General features: G+C 36.4%; 1 protein-coding gene across 4 annotated transcripts in view; it reads right to left on the bottom strand.

Annotated features, from left to right (window-relative positions):
* Btla (B and T lymphocyte associated) overlaps positions 1-27,310 on the bottom strand; it is an 86,352-nt gene that overhangs the window by 46,425 nt on the left and 12,617 nt on the right. For 3 of the 4 annotated variants that reach the window (XR_012447933.1, XM_074073118.1, XM_074073119.1), the window contains 4 exons: positions 10,049-10,372; positions 6,584-6,619; positions 4,808-4,951; positions 3,392-3,438 (listed from right to left, as the gene is read on the bottom strand). Coding sequence is in view for 3 of the 4 variants with exons in the window: in XM_074073118.1 (XP_073929219.1) it covers positions 3,392-3,438; positions 4,808-4,951; positions 6,584-6,619; positions 10,049-10,372 (551 nt within the window). In the remaining variant the exon portion in view is untranslated. Of the gene's footprint in view, positions 1-816; positions 908-3,391; positions 3,439-4,807; positions 4,952-6,583; positions 6,620-10,048; positions 10,373-27,310 lie in introns of all 4 variants that reach the window. The other variant, XM_074073121.1, reaches the window with a different exon arrangement.

The raw sequence follows: 27,310 nt of genomic DNA on the forward strand, positions 1-27,310 counted from the left end.
ATGGTTAAATATAAAGTAAAACAGATAACCCTAAGAGGCAGAAAGAATATTATGAGTTATCCAAGATAAATTATTATGAGCTGGGACCTAATATTGGAAAATCGATGTCAGTTTTAGAGGGACAAAGCTTAGATAAAGTTCTAAAATATTATTCCAGTTATTATTTCTATCCCAAGAAAATTCTTATTTTCAAATAGTGTTAAATGTCTTAGCGCTTCTGAATTTGTTGAAACTAAAAATAAAGTGAGTCCTGATGTTTTCTCACTTTTTTCAGTAATTTGTTAGTTATTCCTTGCTGGACAAAGGATCCACCTGGTAAAAATGAAGATATTATATTAATACAAGGGATTATTCTTTTGATTTTTTAAATCTCAATTTTGCCAGACAATTTATGTTCTTACAGTTTGACCTAACTCTTTTACATTATCAGGTCTATAATTTCTGACCATCCACATGCCTTCTCTGGTCCTTTGCTATCCTCATTGTGATCCGTTCCGTAGATGCCTCTTCCATCTTGTTGGCAGAATTCTACCATGCAAGCTTGTCTGGCCCTATCCAGACAATAATTACTACCCTATCCAGGTAATAATCTCTGATATACTTCACTCCTCTGATGAGGTGACCACCCAGAAATAACACTAAGTCTGATGATTGAAAGAGGCAGGGGTTGCATGGCTACTACCTCCACATAGGGAGCCTGGCTAGAGTCAGCAGGTTGGAGGACTGAACACTGTCAAGTGACCTGATAAACAGCTATGAATCTGTCATATGTGAACAAGGTCCCTGTTATACTTTCCAATCTGTCAATTCTGTTACCTGGCTCTCTTCCCCAAAGATGGCTCATTTCCACATTAAATTTTGTCAGAATGAACATGGTACTCCACACCTGAAGCTCTCCTGCAACACTCTATGGAAAGACATAGTGAGACTCTGTGTCTGATAGTGGACAGATACAATAAACAGAAGATACAGAGGCAGTGGTCCCACCTTACATTCCCATAGCACTTTACAGCTTCCAAACACTTTTTAAAATACATATGCTGGGTTATAACTCACATTCCATAAAATTCACCCTCTTAAGTGTACAATTCAGTCAGTCACTATATTCTCCAATGACCATTTTAGATTAAGATATGTACTAATAAAGAAAAGTCAAAATGGCATCAGAGGGTCAAAGAGAAAGCAAAAATCCTTCTGAAAGCCTTAGAGGTTTGCTGACCAGGATAGATTGCTTCATATGCCATGGGCCTGCAGAGATCCAGAGTGTCCAGTCTGTTCTTGGCATGGATTTTTCAGTGGTTTTGCAAAATTTGTAACCACCATAAGTCAGTTTCCACCACTAGGCCCATTCAGCCCAGCTTCTCTCAAAAAAATTCTGAGCTGTGTTTTCCCTCCTCGCCTTTTTGTTATAAAAGTCTCAATCCTGCCTCAAGTCAAAGGAATACTTGTTAGATTTTTAAACTGAGCTTGTGTATTTTGGTTTGTACATCTCTTCTGAGCCAAATAAAACTGTCTTTGCTTTCATTTTAAGTTTGTTCATGATTTTTGTCTCACAGTTCTTTTTTTTTTACCAGAGATCCTTTCTCTACTTTAGATTTCCTTACTGGTTCCCATACAAGTTACTTAAGAAATATTTAGTCAGGTATGATGGCTCACAACTGTAATCAGGAGATGGAGGTCAGAAGGATTGTGGTTTCTGGCCTGCAGGGGCAAAAAATTAGGGAGACCTCTATATCAAGAAACAAGCCAAGTGTGGTGGTAAACAGCTGTAATACAAGCTACACAGGAGGCAGAGGTAGGAGGATCATGGTCAGAGGCTGACCCTAAGCAAAAGAACAAGATTCTATTTGAAAATAACTAAGAAAAAAAGGGCTGCAGGCATAGCTCAACTGATAAGTGCCTACCTAGCAAACTCAGGTCCTGAGTTTAAACCCCAGTACCACCAATGTATGTAATATTACGAATTATTACACTAACATTATAGTATAGTTATTATAATATATATTACATTTAGCCACAGGAATCCAATATGGCATCCCTTTTATTTTTTTCTGAATGCAAACATGGCAAAAAACTTCAAATTCCTGTGAATGACAAGAATACCTTAAAGCAAACTTCCCAAATAATTGCACCCACAGAAAGACCCCTTTTGAATTCAACTGAAAGTCATGGAAGAAATATGACTGTAGTGTAACCAACTTGGGTTTTACCTACACAGTAACTTACTTAGATTACCGATTACTGTTTTAAATACTTTCACAGTTCTCAAGCTTGATTGTGATAGAATGTAACTTTTTTAACTGTTGTTTACTTATGGATAGAGAAAATAATACTTAAGAAAAAATTTCTAGTTGAAAAAACAAAGCCTTAGCACTGCACACAGGGCATACTGATGCTCACTGAAAATTAATACACATTTATCAAGGTGGATATCTTTGGTTTCATTTTAAAATTTGACAACTTGGTGTGGAATGCTGAATGACATTTAATGTTATATGTGAAATAATTGCCTATATCTGCTTCTGGCACTTTCGGAATTTTCAAGAGGCTATTGCCTCTTTATTTCTACTTCTCCTTTCTGAAACATACACACACACGCACACAAAGTTCCTTTGCAGCAACTCATTTGTGATTATTTTTAATTAAAGAGGGTCCTGTTTTTCACAAACTTAAAACCTCATATTGCAACATTTCTTTAGTTCCAGTGTCTACACAGCTTCTAATCTAAAAGAAAGGCCTAAACTTATTCTCCAAACATTGTAGAAAAGAGTGCCTCCAAAGTGACATTAGCTTTGCTTTGGTTGGTCTTTTCCTGCACGAGCCTATGTGCAGTGCCAGCAATCTTTACGCTAAATAACTAAGCCTGGGGTTATGCCTCTTTATTGCCAGTTTGTTCCAAAAAGAAATCTAGTTATTATTATTGAGTTATGACTTGTGATAAATAACCCATAAGTGAGGCTATTTATGGGTTCATTCTTTCATTAATTACTTACTCTCCTCCAAAAAAAAAAAAAAACTTATGGTATCTCTGTAAAAATAAATGAATAGCCAAAAGCCACATAATGGGCAAGAGCAGAGCCAAGGTTATGTGGTTCAGTCTCTGATTTTTGTTTCCCAAACAACCACTTATTTTGAGACCTGTAAATCCTAAGGGGCCTTTGCTACATTTAAAAAAAAAAATGTGCAGAGTTAGCAGAGTGGCTCAAGTGGGAGAGTACCTGCCCAACAAGTAAAGGCCCTGAGTTCAAACTCCAGTACCATCAAATAATAATAATATAATTAAAACAAAAAATTAGAACAGTGTCTGGCTCAAGGTGTCATATAAGCTTACTGAATATATGTATATGATATACACAAATTGTATCCGTCTCAACAGATGCATCAAACATACCAGATTAATTTCCCTTCCTGCAATATCAGAAGGCTTCTTTTGTTTCCCTGGAAGGCAAAAAATGTAAAAAAGTAATCAAAAGGAGTGAAGAAAGCAACGTAAACCACCTTCCCACTCATACCCACCCCATTGCATGCCAGTGAACATGTTGTCAGTTTTTGGGTTTGTGTGTTTGCCTTGGCTACCCTGCCACATCCACCTCGGTTTGTGAGAATTAACCTTCCCTTTTCCATCCAAACACTTTCACTCCAGTTGTCCTATGGCATATCCAAGAGGAAGGGGCAGGATATCACACATTACTTTGAAAAGGTTGGAAGTCCTTGCTCTGGAGATAGTTTATACTCAATGCCAGAAAAATTTCTGTCCTGTCACATACATAGGGAAGTGCCGAGTTCACACTGGATGTGATAAATCAAAAGAATTATCCCTGCTTCTTTTTTCTGAGGTTCTGAGAAAGCTTCTAGCAATGTCGGGAAAGGCAATGACATCCACAGATCATGAAAGGGGCTACTGAATTGCAAATGCAGAGTTGGGGGGTTGATGGGACTCCTCAGAATCCTAAGGAGGCGCTGGGTTCCAGAAATCTTCACCAGGAACAGAAGCACTTCTGCCCATGCGAAGCTTTGCTCTCTTTGCCATAACTACACAGTGACTGATACTGTGGGAAAAAGGATAGGAAAAATGATGGAAAGAGAGAAGGGGAGAGAGAAAAGTGAGGTGAACCAGATCAAAAGCTAGATCAGAATTCTCTAAGCACATCTCTCTTAATGTGTTTTTAAGTACTTGGTGGTGATATTGAAGGAATGTTTTCAAAAATAGAAAGGTATTGTTTTAAAAATATCACACCCTTCCCATCATAGCCAAACCCACATTTTTCCAATGCAGTATTGTTGAGTGAGTATTTAGTTCAAGCATGTATTTATGATGACATAGAAAGTATATATGCAAAGGAATTCCCTCAGGGGACATTTGGTTCTGAATGTAGTTAAGGGTGTGTATGACAGGGATGATATTCTATAATTGTGAAAAAGACGATGACATGTTGATCCAAGAGATTATTTCAACCTCCTTTTCAACTCAAAGTTTACAAGAGCTTTTTCTTATAAAAAACTAAGTTTGATGCAAATAGAATGAGAAAGTTCCAGCAATGTGCCCTGCTAGCCACAGCACTGGACTGGAGCACAATGTTGTGGCAAGTGTGCCTCTCTGTGCCTGGAAGAAGCCAAAGTCAAGTCATTTGTCTTTTTCGTGGAAATGTAACCATAGACCCCCAGGAAGTCATGGTTCATGATTTGTCATACAAGATTGGGAAAGAAAACAGCAGGAACCAACTTTTGGTTGGTTGGACCAACTTTTGGTCTCTGTTAAAAGAACCCAAATGTGCGGCACATAAAGCAAAGGGAGACCGGAACTCACCTTGGTATCTTTTCAGTCCATAAATCAGGCAGTAACAGGCAATGATGAGCAAGGGCAATGCCATCAATGGAAGCAAATGGAGAAGCAGCCATTGGCTGTCTGTTGTCTCTTTCTCGAAGGGTGGTCCTGAGGCACTGGTTGCATCTGCAATGTTGAGCAGTTAGGGAATCTGAGATATAATAGGATTAGCAACACTTCTCTGCATCATCAGAACTTGAATGAAGGAAATTTCAGGCTAATCCTTCCATTTCCCCTTTGCAGACTCTCTTGAGAAGCCCAAAACTCAGTGTACCTCTTTTAATCTTTTGCAAAAAATCTTTCATTATGCGGAGTGGGCACATTGGCTCATACCTGTAATCCCATGTACTGGGAAGCAGAAATTGGGAGGATCATGGTTTGAGGCCAATTCAGACAAAAAAGTTAGCAAGACCCCTCTTAAACAATGTGTGCTGGTGGCGCACATTTATAATCTCAGTTATGTGGGAACACATGTAGGGTATCATTGATCTGAGGCTGGCCCCAGGTGAATACACAAGACCTTATCTGAAAAATAACTAAAAAAGCAAAAAGAACTGGGGTGTGACTCAAGTAATAGAGTGCTTGCCTAGCAAGTGCAAGGTCCCAAGTTCAAATTCAAGTACTACCAAAAAAAAAAATCATTCTGCTAGGGTTAATCTGTAGGACAATCTCCAGAATGGCTCTCAGAAAGCACTTCACCAGGCCCTTCCACTGAAGCATCTGATTCTACACTCCTGTTCACCACGTAAGAAAATCAGGGAAGCCATTATTTTAGCCAGTCTGATGACATACATGTTATTGTTCCAAGACTTGCCCTATGTCAGACCACTAACGAGCAGCAGCTGGGGCTCAGGTCAACATGTTTATGACACATTCCTTCAACACCATGCCCTGCTTTGTCTCTAACCCATTGCTATCTCCAAATACTCAATACTTTGGGTTCACCAAATACTCTTTGACGGCATAAAGCTAAGATTGATGTAAACATTCCTTAAAGCCCTGTTTGTCCACAGTTGGTTGTAACATATAAGTAAGGTGTAAAACAATTTAGTAGATCAGAAACAGATTTTTATAAAGGGAAACCAGACAGAACAGAAAATATCAGAATGTTTCACAAACAGCAGTAGTTCTCAACTGGGATTAATTTTGTCCTTCAAGGAACATGTGGCAATGTCTAGAGACTATCCTAGTGTCACAAGATGGCAGGGGGTTACCATCTAGTGAGGAAAAACCAGGATTCTGCTAAACATCCTACATTGTGCTGGACTTCCTCCCCTCACCACAAAAAAGAATGATCCAATTTAACCAAAGTACGGCTTTGTGAACTTTCTTTACATGGATGTATATTCTGGGTTATGATGTAAGATCTTGATCTCAGGTTCATTAACAAAGTATGAAAAGTACTGAAGTAAGGTGTTCTATTATAATGGGTGAGATTTTTTCCCCTCGATACTTGATTTGGGGATAAAAAATGATCAGGGGCGACCTAAGCTGGACATAGAGTAGACATGTATTTTGGTAAATCCTGTGGTAACAAATGTTATCCTGTTCATGCTGCAGCTGTTGTTTAGGTTGGGCGAGCAGCCAAATCATTACCAGAAGTGGCAGACACAGCTGTTTGGGGAGTGGGGAGTGTTGGACGAAAACAACAGATAACCTAATACAAACAAATCTACTCAATTAAGAAGACTAAACTTCTATTATTCCTTTAACCACCAAGCAAATATGTTAATTTTGTTTGACTGGCTTGATACTTACTTGTTAGAGGGAATTCTGAGTTATTTTGAGCATGTTCTGAAATAGAAAAAGAAGAAAATAATTGCAGTTGGTTGAGAAAACAATGAGGGTGTACCTCAGGTACGTCGAAAATCAAAGCCAAGAACTAAGAGGGCATCCTATAATCCAACCCATCGGCAGTTGTGTAATTCATGAATCATCAGCCTGAGATTATGGAACATAAAGTAACTGACTTATTTACAGGCTAAAAGTAAGACTCTGTAAATACAGCATAACCTTTATCTGTTTGCTTCAATTCCCTCTTCCCCATTCCTTAGGTATAAGGACAAAGACCAGCCTGTATGGCACTTTTAGCACCTGTGCTAACAAAACACACATTCGGCAGGAGCTCCAAGTGAGTGTGAGCAACCACAAGGAAAGAAGCCTTTTGGTGACATTCCATGAGCTCATTCTGAAACCAAAATTGTTCCTCTCACTTCCTGCCTTCTCACTCCACACCCATTTCCCTGCACAGGGTGACCACTCCTCCTTTGTGAAGTTCCCGATAAGAGCTGGACCAAGGACAGGGTGAAAAGCACTGAATTTCAGGCCAATGTATTTTCCAGGGACTGTTCTTCAGCGTTGTCAGTTTTTCCCCTGAGACTTTGCTTTGTTTTACAAAGTGCTTTTCCTCATTATCAGAGATTATTGCTTTACCAAGAACATGCAAGCCTGAACTCTGTCACATACTTGTCCTTACACACACCCATCCAGAGCACATTTCTTTCCTCACTTCATAGTTCATTCACAAAGCATTCTCAGTTCATTCATTTCAAAAGGAAAAGGAATTTTTGTTTGACCCTTTCCCTGTTATCTTTTCACCATTTCACCTAAAGGAAAATCCATACCCATTAAAATTAAATCTAATTCCTAAATCATGTATTTGTTGCAAAGGAAACATAGACAACCCAAAGAAATATGACACAATCCCTGCCTTCCAAGACATTATAATCTTTTTTGGCATTTGAAAAACACACATTTCTACACCTTTCAATAGTGAAAGTGATAAATGAGGGACACAAACCTTAAATAGCATAAAAACAGATAGACAAGAGGAATCACCTCTCCTAGGATGACCATGGAAGGCTTCCTTAAGAACTTGGGTAATGAACTAGGCTTGAAAGGAAAGGTAGAATTGTGATAAGTAGAGACAAATGAAGGGTGCTCTGCGAGAGGCAAGAATAAGTGTAGGAAAGGTCATGGTAAAGACATGGCAATTGCAAGTAGGGCTGTTAGGCTGGGGTTGAGCAGTTGCTGGTAGAATCTAAAAGCAAACCAGAAAGGTAGGTGGGGACAGTGGAGTTCTTTTTTTATTCTGAGCAATAGTCTTTTCAGATATATGACTTGAAAATGTTTTCTCCTACCTGTGGGTTGTCTGAAGTTATCTTTTGATGCAGAAAAGCTTTGAACTTTTATGAAATCCAATCTATTTTTGTTGTTTTATGCTTTTGTAATCATATCTCAGAAACTATTATCAAATCCAAGATTAGGAGGATTTGCATTTTTGTGTATAGACTTATAATTTTATATAAATGTAGTTTTATAATTTTTAGCTCTTAAATATAAATCTTTGATCTGTTTTCATTTTTTTATGAAGTATGAGGTAGAGGGTTTGAATTCATTCTTTTGCATGTATATATACAATTCTCCCAAACAATATTTGTTTTGGGATTTTTTTTGTTGTTTCATTTTTGTTATGATTTTTGGTGACTATTTCTTTTACATACTAGGGATCAAATTTGGGGCTTTAAGAATGCTAGGTAAAAGCCCTACTACTGAGTTATATCCCCAGTTGCTGTTGGGTGAAGAGATTCTTCTTTCCCCATTGAATGCTTTTGACACGCTTGTCAATAATCAATTGACCATACATATGTTATTCTGGACTCTCAATTCTATTACCTGGATTTCTATGCCTGTCCATATGTCAGTACCATACTGTTTGATTATTGTAGTTTTACAGTAAGCTTTGAAACAAAAAAGTATTCATCTCCCAACTTTCTTCTCTTTCAAAATTATTTTGTCTATTCTGGGTCTGTCACAATTTGATAGGAATTTTAGAATTAACTGTTCCCTTCTGCAAAAAAAAGAAAAAAACTTTGGATTTTTTGTTGAGTATGGCATTGAATCTGTAGATCATCTTGGGTAATACTGTCATCTTTACAATATTCAATCTTCCAATCCAGGACAATGGACTGTTCTTCCACTCATTTATATCTGCTTTAATTTCTTTATTTGTTATTTCATACTTTCTTTGTTCTGTTTAAAAGTATTGTACCCTTAATTTATTTATAAGCATTTCATCCTTTATTTGTTGTACTGGGGATTGAACCAAGGGCTTTGTGCATGCTAGGCAAGTGCTCTACCTCTTAAGCCATACCTCAAACCCTCTAAGTTTTCCATTCTTTGAGATATTATTATAAGCAGAATTGTTTTCTTAATATCCTTTTCAGATTGTTCATTAATAGTGTATAAAAATGCCACTAATTTTTATGTACCCTACAACTTTGCTGAATTCAAGTATTAAGTAGTTTTTATGGATTTTTAAGTATTTATCTAAACATAAATTCATGCCATCTGTAAACAGTGATAATTTTATTTCTCACACTTCATTTTAGATCCTTTTGTTTCTTGTTCTTATCTAATGTGCTGTCTGGAACTTCTTGATCAATATTGAATGGAAGTGGCAAAAGCAGTCATCCTTGTCTTGGTTCTGTTCTTATGGGAAGAGCATTCACTCTTTCACTATTGAGTACAAATATTGACTATGGCACTTTCATAAGTCAAATTCTCCTCCCTTTTTTACTTTTTTCTGTGTTTTTTTCAGTTTGATTTTCCCAAGCTTAACCTCCACCTGTTCTTTCTTAACTGTTAGATCCAATTAAAGGCCTCTGGGGAGAAGCTGGAGTATCCGCCAAAGCCCTGCATATTCCCAAAGACTTATAAGAGAGTCAGATTATTTGTATGTTGCTTGCCCTTTAGGCAAACTGAACTATTAACAAATGTGCATATGAACATCACAAGCATAACTTCTATAAGTTATAATCAACAAAAGTCAAGGACAGAAAATATGGAAGAAAAAAATAAAAGAAACAAAGCAAGGACAAAGAATAGTGATCTATAACCACTGATACTTACTTTGTAATTTTTTTTCAATATTCAGTGATCTATTTTGAACTTACCAAATAAATTTTAGAATCCCCCAAAACAATAACTTTCATTATGTTTTTCTCTACTTGTTTCTACCTCATTCACCCCAAACACACACACACACACACACACACACACACACACACAAATATGCACTTGTGCATGTCACAATTTGTGATTTGTGAAGTATGACAGACTTTTGAAGTGATACAAGTGTTCTCTCTCTAATCTACATATGGGAATCTGGCTCTTCCCTTACAATGAGAAAACCAGAATGTGATCTGGGAGTTGAGAACTCACCTATTACATGGATGATTATTGAGTGGCTTGTAACAACATGAGAAGTAAACTGTGCAGAACAGCGGTATGACCCATTGTCACTTGGAAACACTGGCTCAAAATGCAGAATAAAAATGGAAATACTCTTCCTTTCTTCCCAACTCGTGTGTAGGTGATGTCTGTCCCCAAGATCTAAACATTCTGTTCCATTCAACTTGCACCAGGTCACATTGGGTCTGCTAGCACAGTATTTCACAGGACATTCCATTCTAAAAGGTTTTCCTACTGAAACAACGTGTTCCAAATGTCTCTTAACGTGAAGTTGTACTTCACATGGCTCTTCCCCTAAAAATGAAAACAAAATTAAAATCAAATCTATTCTTCTGGAATTATAACATTTCCTGCCAAAGATTCAAAGCATGATTCTATAATTTTCCTAGATAAAATTTTCTAGTAATCAATCATCACTAACCAGTGTCTGGTACATAGTAGTACATATAAGTATTTTCTTTAAAAATCAAATAAATAATCCAATCCTCTCAACAAAAATAACATGTTATTATAAGTGAGGAGACTGAGGTGGTAAAGAACTTACCTATAGTAATGTGCTAATATTAAGAGAATTATGATTTAAAGATACACTGAAGTAATTGCTCTATAATTCATCAGTTTTTAGTCTGTGTTACTTCTTGAGAAAATGAGTAACCACATTTTCTATCACTTGCTCCAATATATTCCATTAAGTAAAAGAGAGGAATTTTTTATAAATAGTCATTTCCCTATAATACTTGGCATGAGGAATCTTCTTTTCTAGTTTTTCAACAATGTTAATACTGCCTTACAATCTTTTCCATGACTGCTTCTGGGTAGAAGACATGCAACTCAAGATAATAATCAGAATGTTGGATGTTCTCAGATGACCCAACTTGAATTTTTTTTGTTTCTCCAAGTTCTTCCACAGTGCCCTACCTCTTTGGAATTTCTGCATACTGGCCCAGCATACTGGAAACATGCCTCCCTTTATTTAGGGGAAGAGAGTATTTTCATGGAAATAGATCTTTCTATAATCTATAAATTACCAGTTAGTAATTGTCAAGTGTATATAAAAACTATAGCACAAAAAATTTAAATTTTCTATTATTGAATAAGTTACTCTAATCATTATTAGCTTACCATGAAAATATTTACCTTAGAACTTCAACACCTAATAAAATGAGAGCCAAGACACATGAAAAAGAAACCTTCTCTAAGCAGACAAAATAGATATGAGATACTGCAAGATTCAAAATTTACCTCATTTTACACACAATTCTTATAATCCCATTATCATTTCCTAATTAGCCCAGATGGCATAATTGTGTTATACATTACAGACTAACAATTATGTTCAGAATGATAAAATTAAGTCAATAATAAAACTAAAAATTATATTCAACTGCATCCACTTATTGAAACAAACAAGTATATGATCTTGTTTACAAAAAATTTCATAAGAATGATTACTTCAAAAAATGTTTTGGTTTCCAAAGAGACAAACTTCAGTTACTTAAAAGGTACAGTTTTGCTGGCAGAGTGACTCAAGTAGTAGTGTACCTGCCTAGCAAGCCTGAGGCCTTGAGTTTAAACTCCACAAAAAATAAGAAGGTACAGCTTTGTGGAAGTATTCATTCTCTGATAATTTCTGTACTGTATTGTGCCTTTGAGAAATGGCATATATTTAGAACAACCACTTTAAAAACCTTTCAGTATTTCTTCATGTAACTGATTATGAGTGACAATCATAGAAATCATGGAATATTCTAGTATGGATCTGTCTCCCTGGGTAGATCAAACAAAATAAGTAACATTGGCAAAGATTTCTTTTAGTTAAGCACTTTGTGGTGTGTATGTTTTTATTTTTCTAGTAAAGTTAAGGCCAAACATACAGACTTAACAGTATTTTAAAGTATTTTTCCTCTACTACTGTTCTTTTTAGCTTATCCTATGCTTTGATCTCTTCTTTCTCTCAGCAATATATCTAATCTATCTCCTTCATTAATTTCTTTCACTCATCTTCAATTTTCTTCTAAATAGACTCACAGAATCAGAGGTTATAACGATATGAGCATGACTGAGATTATAGCCCAAAACATCCTTTAAAGATGAAGAGGGCCTGATCACGCAGCTAGTCAGACATGGAACTAGAGGGAAGCTTTTGTGCCTGGGTTTCAGTTGCCTCTGTACCTAGAACCATGTTCTACTTCATTTCTACACCTTCAACAGCTTGAATATTCTCATTTTTAGGCATTTTCTAACATCTAATAAACATTTCACTATAATTCCTGCTCACATCTCATCCACTTCTGCTTAGAATAATTGAACTTTGATTCAGTTTTCAGGAATCAGTCTGGGACAAGGGACTGCAAAGAATTTTTAGAATCTTTGATTATTTACTGTGCTGAGACCTCAAAACAAAGTCACTTTAAGACTTCCTATTTCAGTTGCTTTCAAAATTTCGGAATACAAGTGAAACCAAATTAAAAGGTAAGTTATAAGGATAAGGCTTTCAAAAACCTGAAGAGAAAGAGTAAGATAATTTACTAAAAGGAAGTGCCTAACAATACAACACCTGGATGTGGTTAACACTTATGACAAAAAAATAAAGAGGCCAGAGCAAAAAAGCCAAGTGAAACCCTGTTTCCAAAAGTCCATTCTTCTCCCTAACGCTCACAGGCTGTCCCAGCCTTTTAAGTTCCCTTTTCATTTTCTTGAACAAGTCAGTAATAGTTTATGGAGTGTATGATACTGTGCTAGAATTATGAAATCTAAGATGACTACAGACAAAAACTTTTCATCTTTAAGGATCTTACTGTTCAATCAGTGAGACAAAATTACCTAAAAATGAGACTACTTTTCTGAAATAAATTGTCTATTTACCTCTCTTTTTCTCTTCCTGTTTACCTGCACTAGAAGCAAGGTTTAGAGGCACCTTATATGCTAGTTGTTAAGGGGTACAGAAATAAGATGTGATGCCCACCGTTGTGGGATTTGTCTTTGAATAGGAAATAAAGATGCATGATGAATGGGAGAGTAACATTAAAAAGGGGTAGAAACCACTCTGCAAAGGGCAAGGTTCATGGAAGCTGAGCTGCACCTCAGTGAAGGAACAGTCCTTTGACAATCAGGAAAGGTGAAGTATTGTAGGACTGAGAAATAGAAAGGTAAAGTCTTTGAGTCCAGAAATATCATGGTCAATTCAAGGAACTGATACATAGCTGGATCATGGTTTTCTGAAAGTGACATAAAGACCACTCGTTGCTTCAGAATAAATGGAAAAAAAATAGGTGGGGACATTTAAATTTTTCCTATCTAGTATGAAAAGTACAATGCCTAACTTTGGGGGCATATTTATAAATGGCATGGAAACAACAAAACAATGTCAATATTCATCTGAACATCGTTGTTTCAAATGCTAATATGCTGAATAAACTTGAGATGGTCTCAATAGCCTTCAATACTTTCAAAATAAGTTAAAGGACTGAACTACAAGCACCCACCACCAACACACAAACATACACAACTTCACTTTCCTCAATATACAACTAATTATGAAACCACTTCTAGCCTGCAGTATCTATTCTTCTTACAATGTATTAGCCAAAGAACATCATTGAATTCTAGTAGCACAACTAGTCTTCTAGTTGGAGCATTATGTGAGGAAAGAGCTAGTTGTTAGTCCTGACGACATCACTGACTTACAAAAGATTACAGAAACATCATTATGAATAGTCTTACATTCCATGAGTATCATTGACAGTGACATTAGCTAGCAGAGGAATTTTTCTTGAATGTAAGAATGAATAGACGATGAATGCTTGCAAAGAGACATTTAAAATCAAGAGTATTTGCTTCACGCATAAATCAGGTATTTCTCTTCCTATATCTCAGAAACTATACCTGATGTTTGCAGTGCAAGAAAGACCTACTAAACCAAATGTCACAATTTTAATTTTCCATCTGACAAGCATTTTGACAATTCTTTCTGCCTATCCTGAATTATGCAAATCAGTCTTATGACACTCAACACAAACAAAGCTGTCTTCAAGTAGGTTGTCTTATCAAACCATTTTTTTGAGTATGGTACTGGGGTTTGAACACAGGGCCTCATGCTTGCCAGGCAGGGGCTCTACCACTTGAACAACTCCACCAGCCATTTTTTTTGTGTTTGTTTTTTTTTTCTTTTTTTGACATAGGGTCTTGTGATCTACTTGCCCTGGCTGACTTCAAACCATAATCCTCCTGATCTTTGACTCCTGTGTAGCTAGGACTACAGGAATGAGCCAATGGCACCGGGCTTATCAAACACTTTCTGAAGAAAGATGGCAATCATAGTTGGTTTTGGCTGGGACTTATCTGCCAGCACTGAAGTATTTTGTTCCTGCTAATTACTCAAACATTCACGTCTGGTAATAAGGAGTTTTCAATGATAAGAACAATTAAAATAAATGCATGCTATAAAGTATGAAAGCATCTGTAGTCTCCTGGCCTTCATGTGATGAAATATGTCTTCTTAATTCACTGCACCTTTAGGAAGCCTCTTGTTTTTAAAATTCTTTAAGAAAAATTTGAGTATTATGTGTATTATTTGTGTAGTATGTGTATTATGTATTATTATATACATAAAATATACCTATTATATACATATACATAAAATGTACATTATACACATAAATATATTATATACATAAAATATACCCATTATGTACATAAAATGTATATATATATATATATTCCATAAGCAGGTGGAACCTAGCACATTTGAGGTCTAGAGTACATCATTTTAAACAACATCTACCTCTATGTGAAAAAAGACTTTCAGAAATAATAATAAAATGGACCCATAAAATGTCCAGAAAAGAAATATAAAGTGAATATTTCCTTTCATTTAATTGTGTATGTACAACTATGCAAAATGACAATTATTTCTTAAAATATTAGAACATATAAAAGGAATTACTGCACAGCTGTTTATTCAACAATTTGAACAGTGTGAACTTCGATCCTTTAGTTAGTCTGATTTAGTTGTTTATGTAAATAATTGTCCACTAACTAATAAGTGAATTTTTTTGAGACAGAGACTTGCTGTGTAGGCCATGCTGACCTTGACCTCACAATCCTCAGCATCCCAAGTGTTAGGATTACTGGTGTGTGTCACCATGCCTGTCTGTAAGTAAATTTTATTAAGTAAGTAAATCTTTATTAAAACTGAAATCCTGCAATATACAATTTAGGGAACTCCCAAGTCGTACTGCCAATGTAAAATTTTTTTCTTCATTTATTCAGCAGTTTAACGACAACTAGAACTTTCAAAAAGAATACATTTCAATTATAAAAATATTAAATGATAAAACATCTCATACATGAACTTTTAAAGTTTATCAAACAAAAATAATGGGCCCCATAATTTGTACATGTTTCATTGTTTTAAACTTTAAACAGATAAAATTTCAGCATGGTTCCATATAGTGACAGAAATGAAACAACTCCTATTGTGTTTCATTGTCCCTGTAATCATTGTGGTATTATTGTTTATCTAAAATTGACTTCTAAAAGGCAGAAATATGTGGCTCCAAAGAGTCCTGGGCGGGGGGAGGGGATGGGGACGGGACACGGGACACTATGCCTGGAGCAAAATCTAGTGATTCTGTGACTCTGTATGCATTTATTCTCACAATGTACAGAAGTGCCAGGCATGTTGGTGTGTACTAATAATCCCAGCTACCTGGGAGGTGGAGACAGGAGGATTGCATTTGGAGGCCAGTTGGGGCAAAGTTAGAATGAGACCCTATCTGAAAATCAAACTACATGCAAAAAGACTGGGGGCCATGGCTTAAGTGGAAGAGCTTTGCTCTGCAAGCACGAAGCCCTTGAGTTTCACCCTCAGTATTGCAAAAGAAGGAAGGAAGAGATGGAGGGAGGGAGGAAGGAAGGAAGGAAGGAAGGAAGGAAGGAAGGCAGGAAGGGTACACAATTAGTTAAATACACAAATGCCAATTCTTACAGGACAAGCTCTATAGCAGTGAAGCTCTCTGAGTTCACTTTCATCTGGAATGCAATTTTTACCAATGGACAAATACTATAAACATGCTAATTTGAAGCTTATATACATATTACTAAAACCAAACAACAACATATTCATTATTTAGAACTTAGTCCAAAAATATCTTGGGGAGAGGAGTAGGTTATCATTGACATTGTCCAGAATTTCTAGTATATGGTGATAATTAAAAGTAGACCTTACAGACAATGTACTACCTTAGGGCCCACAACCCAGAGGTGTGGATTTTCCACAGACCCATGATTATTTAGGAATGTGACAGTTTCTGGTGCAAAAAAAGAGGAAGAAATTTGCTTATATCATTCCTTAATTCCATAATTAAATTTTACATGGTTTTCTAGCACACAACCTAAATTTCTTAAAGCTTTCAGATATCCAAGAGGGAGGGAGCCCTTCCACCAGGGTCAATCAGGAAAGGCTTCATGGAGGAGGAGGATCTTACAACCCTCAACCCCACCTCTAGGCAAACTTGGTCCTTTTCTCATAAACACAATTAATTCCATCCCCATTTCCTAAAGAAAGCTCCTTGCAGAGCTTAATGGGTTCCCTGGATCCATGCTATCCATGATAATTATTATCCTAAAATGTTACATACAATAAAAATTTTATTGGTTGCTAAACATTCTAAAACATTCTAACAATAACAGTTCTCTAAATTTTTATCATCTACAATTTGAATCCTTCTGTAAGGAATTTACAACCAAACTCCCAAATAAATGTCTCTAGCAAGTATCTATTTCTCAAACAGCTGTCTGTTTAAGTATTTGCCATCATTGGTTTTGTTTTGTATTTTCCTTGTAAAACTTTTAACTGTTCTCTGTTGATATTTTGCAGAAGTACAACATAAATAGCATGTTTTAGAATTACTTACAAAGCAAAAAAAAAAATTAAGCTAACTTAAAAATGGGTGCTTTATAAGTCCAGCCTAAGGGTCACTCCTTCTAAATCTCTCAGTTTGCTTAAATTGGCCACACACACACACACACACACACACACACACATACAAGGGTTTTATTGGCACAGACTCTCAACCTATCTCATGTTTGTCCCCTGATGTGGGATCACAGATCCAGGAAACCCAGCAATGAGGACAGTTAAGGCCAGATCAGACCGATTGGTCAATGGCTATCTTCAGGAGGAAACTGTTGAGAAACAAGGTGAAAGTTGTTAGAATAAAGCCATGCTGGGCATGGTGGAGCATGCCTGTAATCCCAGTGACTGGGAGGCTAAAACAGGAGGCTCATGAGTTAAGGCCATCATGGTCTACATAGCAAGTTCCAGGCCAACCTAAGCTATTTGAGACCCTGTATCTAATCCAACAGCAAGACAGAGTCATTCCTGCCAGGCTTCCAAAGCAAAGCCAAGAGGTTAAAAAGAATGGGTTCCTATGTGTGGGTATTTTGGATAGACAATTTAAGTTTAAGTTTTATTCTTAGAAATTAAATCTATCTCAGTATGATACATCAATGATCAGTTATTACTATTTTTGTGAGGGATAACATGAACTCTAATGGCGAAGACTAATGAAGCTTTGTCCTCTATAGCTCCATGTAGTACCTTAGATTCTAAACTTGTTGAAGGTCCTTTTCAAACTGGAACCTTACTGCAGTAGGCAGATGATCTTAAATTTTGAGGTCTGCAAAATAGTGGACCTCTGCACACAAAGGCGTAGCTCTCCTAACTAAAGCTAAATTATCTAGCCACATTGTAACTCTGGGAAACTAACTCTTGTCCCTAAAAAGGATAGGCCTTACAGTTAGGGTCACCTAAACTAACTATGATAATTAGCTTAACTTATCTGTAAATGCCAGGTCCAGTAGGATTTTCATTCCTGGCTTTCTAGGTAACAACAAAGCCCCTTTATAAGGCAACCCAGGATCTGATTATAAATACCTGGAGTAAACTGGACAACAACAAAAAGCCCTCAAGGCTTAAAGGTTTATTGGTATTTGCCCTAACCCTAGTAATCCTAAATTTAGATTAGCCTTTGAAACTAAAAGGCAGGACATTATATTCAAAAAGGGGAAAGCAAGGCAGCCTATTGTATCCTAGGGTGAAGCAAATGTAACTTATTATAGGGTAAAAGGCACTCAGAGCTCTGGAAGTACTCCTCTTCCCCCTAAAGGCCTATAAGTTTATCCCAGCTATAAGAAAAGTATTTAAAAATAGTCATAGTTCAAGGAGTATCATTTGTTTACAATAAAGATGGAAGCATCTCTATATCTGATCGTGAGGCTAGTACTGCAACTTTTTGCAGTATAACCTTTGCTTATAGATGCATTATGACTGGGGTGAGCACTATAAACAACTTTTACCCTTACAGGGAAATAAATACCTAGTGACCCCACAGGTTATTTAAGTATGACCTAGGGTCTAGCATAAATTACTCAATCCAGGACCCCCCTAACAAAAATGATATTAAGTTTTTCATAACAACCTACCTCTTGACTTAACCATTACTATCCAAAATAGACAACAGATGGATACCAGTTACCATCTGTGTAAGTCTTTAATCTACTATACTGTTTCTATGAATGACCAGTGTTTTCAGTATGTTAAATCTATAGACTATATACATTTCCTTAATGTTTTTTATTCCTTTTAAAAATTCTATTAGCTTTATTCACATAAAAAGCATGTTTTACTTTAAAGGATGGTTTTCACTAATTTCTCTTTGATTTCTCTTCGAGTAAAAGAATAACTTGATGTCTCCTGGTCCTGATCCTGACAGCCCTTCAACTAAATTTTCTGCCAACTAATTTCCCTTGTCACCTCCTAAATTTAAGATAGGAAAACAACTTTTTGGTTCCCTTTCTAGGTAGGGCCAGTGCCCAAACTCAGCCCAAAGCAGCTATAGACGATTGGACTTTCGCCCCTCTGCACCTTTTAAGATTAAAAGGGACCATAGTTGTTTAGGGGGAAATGAGGCAGGATAGGTAGATGAGGAGACAGGGAAATTATATTTTCGTCAACATTGAAAGGGCCAGACTCTCACATTGGAATAAGGAGAGCCAGGGCAGCTGGCCCCCTCCTGTCTTTTAGATGCTAAGTTACAGAAACAGGGAGACAAAGAGGAGCTACCTGCTTCTGCCTTCTTCTTTGAGATGTTAAGGAGCTGCAAGGATTCTTGGATGGGTGCAGAAATAATCATGTCTAGGAAAGGAGAGCTCTAAATCATACAATTATCTCTGATTTAAGGTGTGATTTGGGTAACCCTTCCCTGTCAGCCATCTCAGCCACCTGGACCTGTCATCTTTGACCATGTGTATTTCCCCAGCTCTCCACTATAAAACTAAAACTAAGAGCTGGGGACCACCATTTGGAGTCTTTGCTCTCATTTCCTGCATGAAGGCAGGAAATGTTTCTCTCTCTTTTCCTCTCTCTCCACCTCCCCTTGTCTGTATTTTAACGTGCTATACTAAAATAAATCCTTGCTAAAAGTTCAATAAATAAATAAATAAATAAATAAATGGAATGCTTCTTGTTATTCTGTGTTACATATATCACTCCATTACATCCATGTGTTTATGCATTTGCCTTCTCTCTGTCTGCCAGCTTTTAGATGGATGGTACCTGTCTCTGCAGGAGGAGGATATAGCTTTAGAAAAGTATGAAAGTGATAAGGCCTATTGTGTCCTGAGACTGAATAAAAAGGTTCATGAAGAATCCTCTCTTCACAGCTCTTATTGTTTCTGTCCATAGAGCAGACCCAGCTAAGCCCTGTGAGAAGTTGGCTTCTCTTCACTGAGGTGAAGAACAGATACATCTCAAAATGCCCCATATGGTTAATGTATAACCACTGAGAAAACACTAGAGTTGCAAGAATTCAATGTGGCAAAGCTTGATTTATGTCCACTCTGGGTAGTAATTCGAAATATTTAACAAGTGATGTTTCATGCTCATACAGTTTACAAGACCAGTCAATTAGAAAGCAATCTCAGCCACAAACAGCTACATGGTCCAATAGCTTTCAGCTAAATGTGCATGCATAAATACCATCAGGAGCTGGGGCATAGGTGGTTTGTGAACCCTGTTAGCTATTAACTATTTTTAATAGGGCTTTGATTATGAATCTCTCATGAAAGACCATTGTTTCTTCTGCTTCTTTTGGTAGTACTGGTGTTTGAACTCAGGGCCTTGTGTTTTCTAGTTAGGCACTCTACCACTTGAGTCACACCACCAGCCCTTTTTGCTTTAGTTTCCATATAGGGTCTTGCTCTTATGCCTAGACCATTATTGACTATTTATGCTTCCTGCAATAGCTGGGATGATAGGTGCACATTACCCCATCTACTTTTTATTGGTTGAGATGGGGTCTTATGAACTGTTTGCCCAGGCTGGCCTCAAACAATCTTCCTAATCTCCACCTTCCAAGTAGCTAGGATTATAAGTGTGAGCCATGGCACTTGGCTATTATTTCTTATGTTTAAAGACCTCATGTTTTGATTACAACTATTATTATAAGGAAAATCCCAACTGATTCACTATTCCTCCACATGAAAAATTCTTACTAATTTATGGAAAGTTCAAAGTGATTATATGCATTAAAAGAAATTATGACAACAATAAATGTACATTGCCTTAATTTGAGATGACAGTGCTTGAGAATAACATAGAAATATAAACAATTTTTGTAAAGATAAAATCATTACTAAAGGTATAATACATCAATAATTTTGTGATGTTAGCAAGACTTTAGCTTCCATATGAAGATATTGTGATAAACAACAAACAAATACTTCAGATACATGCTGGGAAAACTACAGATGGAAAGAAGTCTTCAAGGTCAGAGGAAAAAAGCCCTCTAGACAATGCATGTTCCTTAGAACATGCATTTTAGAGGGCTGAAATGGTGGAGGGAGAAGGGAGGTGATGGCCACTAGGTAAGGGAAGTAAATAGTAAATTGGGGTCCCATGAAGTAGTGGTTTGAGAAAATTCAAGGTGAATCCATGCAAAGCCTTCTAATCACTCATCCACAATCTTGGGAGGAGTCAACCTCAACACCTTAGGGAATCCCATGCATAGCATCAGAAAGTCCAAGTGGTACACTTCCCATCACAAGCTAGCTGATATGCATTTACAACACAAAAATGTGGTGACTTGAGATTACTTGGGTGACTTTCACCTCATTCAGAAACTACCAATTTAATGTTAAGAAGTATTGATCAAATTTAACTCTCTGGTAAAAGAACCCACTCTGTAAGTCAGATATTCCCAGAAGTGCTAGGAGTATCTGGAGAAATTTTACTAAGAGTGATGCACATACTACATGTTAAAATCAGAACTTCTATTGTAAAACATACTCTCTGTTTATTTTAGGAAAACCCTGTGTCCTGTTCTTGGGGTACAAAACAACTGAGGGTGCTGTGAAATGAAACTATATTTGAATATATCTACCTGACAAGCAACATATAATGCAATACAGATCACAGGTATGTAATAGTAGTTCTCTGTGGAATAACTTCTTTGAATATTGTCTTTAGACATAGAGAGCCATTTCTTCCCTGTACATACACAGACACATATACACACACACAAATTCAAATGATGTAAAATTTCCTTAGCAAAAATGGAACTGCAAACAATTAACTTCACACCAAGAATACCCATGGTGTAAATTGATCGATATTTACTACTGTTACTTAAAAAACAAAGACCACAAAACAAGAAAATTGAGAGCATTTTCACAATCATCTATCACTATTTCCTTCTAGAAATCCCCTTCCACCAAAAATATATTGTCTTATAATCATATCTGAAACATTTAAGTTTGCTTTCATATGTTATTTATTTAGCACACCTGAAGCAGCTTTTACCACTGCAATTTCTCATCAGTATTATAATATGACTCTTTCTTAAATCTAGTTGTACAGAGCAATCCAAGACTTTAAGTCAAATATTACTGGTTTTATCTAGTTTGGAATAAATCTGAAATTGTTTTGTCTAGGAACAGTCAGTTTATTATTTGCTGTAGCTTTTTCTAACACTCAGCAATATGTAAAAAGTGCCTGGGCTTATTAAGATATTTATTAGAACAAGCAGAGAGCTTTACAGGTGATCATATCAGGTAGAAGATGGAGCATTTAAGTCACATTTAGCAGATTATTTCCAAAAATCACTGCTATCCATTCATTGTCACTTGCACGAAAGTGCACCAAACCTCAGTTATCAATGAGTCATAGAAACCAACCAGATCCATCATCATAACAGCAGGCAAATAAGGAAATGACTAATATTTTATTAGTAATATTTTGTGCCAGGCATTTTTAGGTGTCATACGTACAGATGCTCCCTGGTTTATGGTGAGATTATGTCCTGGTAAACCCATCGTAAATTGAAAATAAGGTTACGTCAAAAAACACGTTTAATAGACTTAACCTATCAAACACCGTAGCTTAACTTAGCCTACCTTAAACATGCTTAAAGTACTTACAGTTGGGCAAAATCATCTTGCTGAAGCCCTATTTTATAATAAAATATTCTATTTCATGTAATCTATTAAATATTTTTAACTAAAACACTGGCAACACAGAACACTGAACAATATTGGTTGTTTACCCTCATGATTACATTGCAGCTGGGGTCATTGTCCAGCATTGCAAGACTATCAGATCACATGGTGCTATCCTAGGAAACTAGTAAAATTCAAAATTGGAAGTGTAGTTTCTGTGGAATTCATATTGCTTTTGCAATATTGTTAAGTTGAAAAATTGTGATTTGAACCATCCTAAATTGAGAATCATATGTGTATCATTTCATTTTATTACCACAGTGATTTTGAGAGACTGTTGCTAGCGTTATCTTTATTTTTACATTGAGGAAGCTGAATGTTAGAGTAGATAACCACTCACTGTAGGTTTCCAGCTATTGGGAAGAAGAATTCCAGAATTTAAGGACTTAAACCCAGGCTCAAAGCACAGACTTGTAAATGAGACTATATAGGAATAATTCTTAGCACTATTCTTGACTAATAGTTGAGAATAATAAAGACCAGGTATTATTATTTTTATGAAAGGATGTATTTAAGGAAATGACATCAAAATTGAGCAATTGCCCAAAGCCATAAAGCCAGAATGGTAGGGATAAGATGAAGACACAAGGATCTTCCCCAAGTGCCTTTGCTCTGAATAATTATTACTGGCTGTTTTCATAGAGCTCAACAGTGGTGTATAATGACTCGTACAGACATCAGACAAACCAATATAGAGATAGGAAAGGTGACACATCTGTTCTTCTTTTATATAAGAAGAAATCTTACAGAATTATACTGACCAGCAAGGCTGGACATGATCAAAACTAGGAAGCAAAAAGTTTTGTCTTTGGTATTTTTTCCAAGCTTGCTCTTAGTACCTCTTTGTTACAAATGTCTCCTCCCCAGATCCTAAATTCCACATACATTCTACTTCATTGCACTCGGTATACTCTAGGTGACAAGGGTGAGTTTCTGGAAGAGTGTTAGACCCAATCTTAACCACTATACCACATAGCAAATGTATAATTACCTCCAGTGAGTAGCAAAAATGTTTGTATAATTACCCCTAATGAGTAGCAAAACTTTAATGTGTCCTAAAGAAAAATGATTTCTATTGACAAATTAAAGAATACTTCTGGTCAGAAGAGGCACTGATTGCCTGATACAAGCCACCCTATTCTTAAGAGATGCTAGATTCTTCATCTTGGTCACAGAGCTTTCAGGAAGAAAGGTCAACCTTAAGAACTATTGATAGACAGTAGCATTGATGAAAGCCTCTGACATTCTATTAGATACCAACATGAATATTTCTAAGCATTACTGTCAGTGGAAGGGTATTTTGCTTGTCATTCTTGTAGTAAGAGTGTGTTAAGTAAGAGTGTGTCAAGTGTTAAGTGTTAAATTGGAAAGTCACGGGAAAGTTCACCTCTACTTCCTTCCCAGGAATTTCCTCACATCACTAACACTACATGCACACACACAGACACTGCACATAAACCACTTCTTCCATAGAGATGAACATATAGATTGTAAGTGGGGGAGTATACGAGAAAGATTCGTAACACTGAGTTAATTTCAAGGTAAGAGAATTGAGATTATTAAAAAAGTGAAGCTACTTGCAAATGATACAATTCACTGACACAATGTAAATCAAGTTGAATAACTCTCGAATGACATTAGATATTATCATTCCTTGGTGAGTGGGGATGATAACAGATAACACTGAGAGCTATTTATAAAATACTTCTATCAACCTCAAATGAAAGATCATCTCTCAATATCACTTTAAGGGAACTACTAAGCTAATTGAATTTGAGGATGTGAAAAAAATGTTATTAGCTAAATTTATGCAGCACTTACAACAAACCAGGTACTGTTCTAAGTATTTTACAGAATCAAGGCACTTAATACTCACAACAACTCTTTAAGATCAACATGATTATCCAGTTTGTTTAGATGAGGAACTGAGAAGCAGGGAGGTCATATTCACAGACCCAGTAAATGACAGACATGGGGGACTAATCCAGAGGACTAATCCATATCATCTGTCTCTAGAGAACCAGTCTTAACCACCATACCACATAGCCTCTTCAAGCAACCAAGAAAAGGGTCAATTTCATCTTTTGGATCACATTACAAATGCCTTTGAACATTTTTTCTTTCAACAATTCTGAACTCTGAATAAGGCAAAACTTACAAACAATGGAAATTGAATAGGAAAGTCCCTGGTAGGCAAGATAATAGCTTTTAACTTCAACATTACAAGAGAGGAAATTTTTATAATGGGACAAAGGAAGCAACAATAAATTCAAGAGTCCATCAGCGTCATTTCAAAGTTGTAATCGGCACAGGGGCAAATCTGTTCAAGCCTCAATCCAGGAAATCCTTTGAAGCTGCAGAGTGTACTTCTAGACATTTGCACAAATGGAAGACATTTTTATGAAAACAGAACACAAGTATTTGGCATTTGGTGGAAGACACAGCTTTATTTCTAACATTCTATGTGCACACTTCGATGGGAACAAATAAATGGAGTCATGAAAATAAGCCTGATAAAGACACTCAACTACAAAATAGTAGTACAAGGAATAATGGAAGCCAAGCACCATCTGCTTTGGCATGCCTGCTCTGTCCCAGGGCGGTGGCCAGTGTGTGGTGGTACAACATAATCTGGGTCAGATGTAGAGCATAGCATGTAGAAGTGTATCCAGGGACCAGGCTGATAAAGGAGAAAGAGGACACAGGCAAGAACCAAACAGAGACATGGCCAAACTACTGTGTTTTCTAAAGAGCCAAACTGAACTAAATTAGAATTGCTTTTTATCACAATAACTAGTAATCAATCATAAAATTTCCAACTGCCTTTATTCCAGATCATATTAATGCAGTATCCACACATTAACTATTGTCCTCCTGGCTGCATGAAGTGGAATTTCCTGCTGATCCTCAACTGGACAAAAGTTCCAGGGCCTCAGAGATGGAGCAGCCACCACCTGCAGCCTAGGTCTTGCCAGCCCCACTTGCCCATGGGGGGAAAGTGCCAACACTTAGTTATTTTTACCAGGACAGAAATCGTATGCCAGACACTGGTGGCAGATCTTACTCTAATTTTTTTGAGAAGCACAAAAATCAAGCAAGCAAATTTTGAAAATGTCCTACTATAAAGAATTCAGTTGCGGGTGCAGCTCAATTGATTGAGTACTTTCCTTATAAGCACAAAGTCCTGAGTTCAAATTCCAGTGCCACCAGAAAAAAAGAAAAAAGATTTCAGAAATTTAGTAATTACTGCAGATCCCCAAGATATAAAAGTTATAATTAATTAAGGAATTGAGCCATCAGCTTTGTGTGGGAAAACTGATTTCACCAAATGTTCTTTTTTCTTCCTTCCTTCCTTCCTTTCTTTTTTTTTTTTTCAGTGCAAGAGTCAGAACCCAGAGCCTATCAAATGTTAGGCAAGTGCTCAACCACTGAGCTATACCCCTAGCTTTCACCAAATGTTCCTTTCTCAACCTATTTTCTTAATACAGTGTGAGTAGCATTGTAATCTGTTATATCAACTGTGACTTAAGGTACCTGACCAGTACTTTGTCCAACTCTTTCCTTTTCTTTTTTTAAATTCACTGTATTTTTGGCTAAAGATGTTGTGCAAGATATTTTTCTCATTCATTTTAACTTTAAAAACTCAACTATTAGATGTTGGTCACAAGGCATAAGGTTTAAACTAAACAGGAGGAATAAGTTTTAGTCACAGTCTGGTGACTACAGTTAATGTATTTATTTCAAAATTACTAAAAAAGTAGATCGTAGGTTTTTTATCACAAAGAATAATAAGTACATGAGATATACGTATTTGTCAATTAAAAATAAGACAAAGTAAAAGTATAAAAACTGAACATTTTAAATGATAATATTAAGCTTTCTCATTTCATTGGATTTTATGGAAGTTGCTTGGTGAAAATACTATTACCAAAAATACTGTTAACATTTATCAACTTTTTATTACGTGCACGTACTACAGCTTGGCACTTTAACTATATTATTCCATTTATAGTCATCACAAAAGGGTCATAATTTAGGTACAATTATGATCTCTAATTTACAGAAGAGGAAAGTAAAGAGAGGATAAGAAACCTAACCAAGGTCACACAGTAAGTAGCAGAGCAATTCTAATGACCAAATCTATTTTTGCAGACAGTAAGCTACAACACATTGGGAAGAATGAAAGTAATACTGCATACCAATTGTGGTATAGCACTGAAAATATTTTCCTTTATTTCACAGAGAATAATATGTAATAGATTCTTCACACTGGGATGAATTCTGATTAATATTTGACACCAGGTGTAGCTATATGACTGTAAGCATCTGATAAAAGGTGAAAAATTCAGTCAAGCATTTAAGCACTCAGTCAACTCAACACAAAACACTTACAAATACAGAACATGCTTGGATGTCTGGGGAGATATTTTATTTTATAACTGCTTGTGTGGCATGCTGGCACCATAGCATCAAATTCTAACTACATAGTTCTAGAATTAAAGATGACATTCCAAAGGACTTCAGCAATCATATTTTCTAATAAAAAGCAGGAAGATAATAAAAGAGCATATTTGAAACCAGAACTAAGGAATAAAAATAATGCTGTTAACCATTCTTAGGCTTTCCCCCTTTATAATATATGGCTCCAGTGTCAATGTAAGGGACAAAGAGGTA

The sequence above is a fragment of the Castor canadensis genome, chromosome 5, assembly GCF_047511655.1.
Source record: "Castor canadensis chromosome 5, mCasCan1.hap1v2, whole genome shotgun sequence".
Classification (NCBI taxonomy): domain Eukaryota; kingdom Metazoa; phylum Chordata; class Mammalia; order Rodentia; family Castoridae; genus Castor; species Castor canadensis.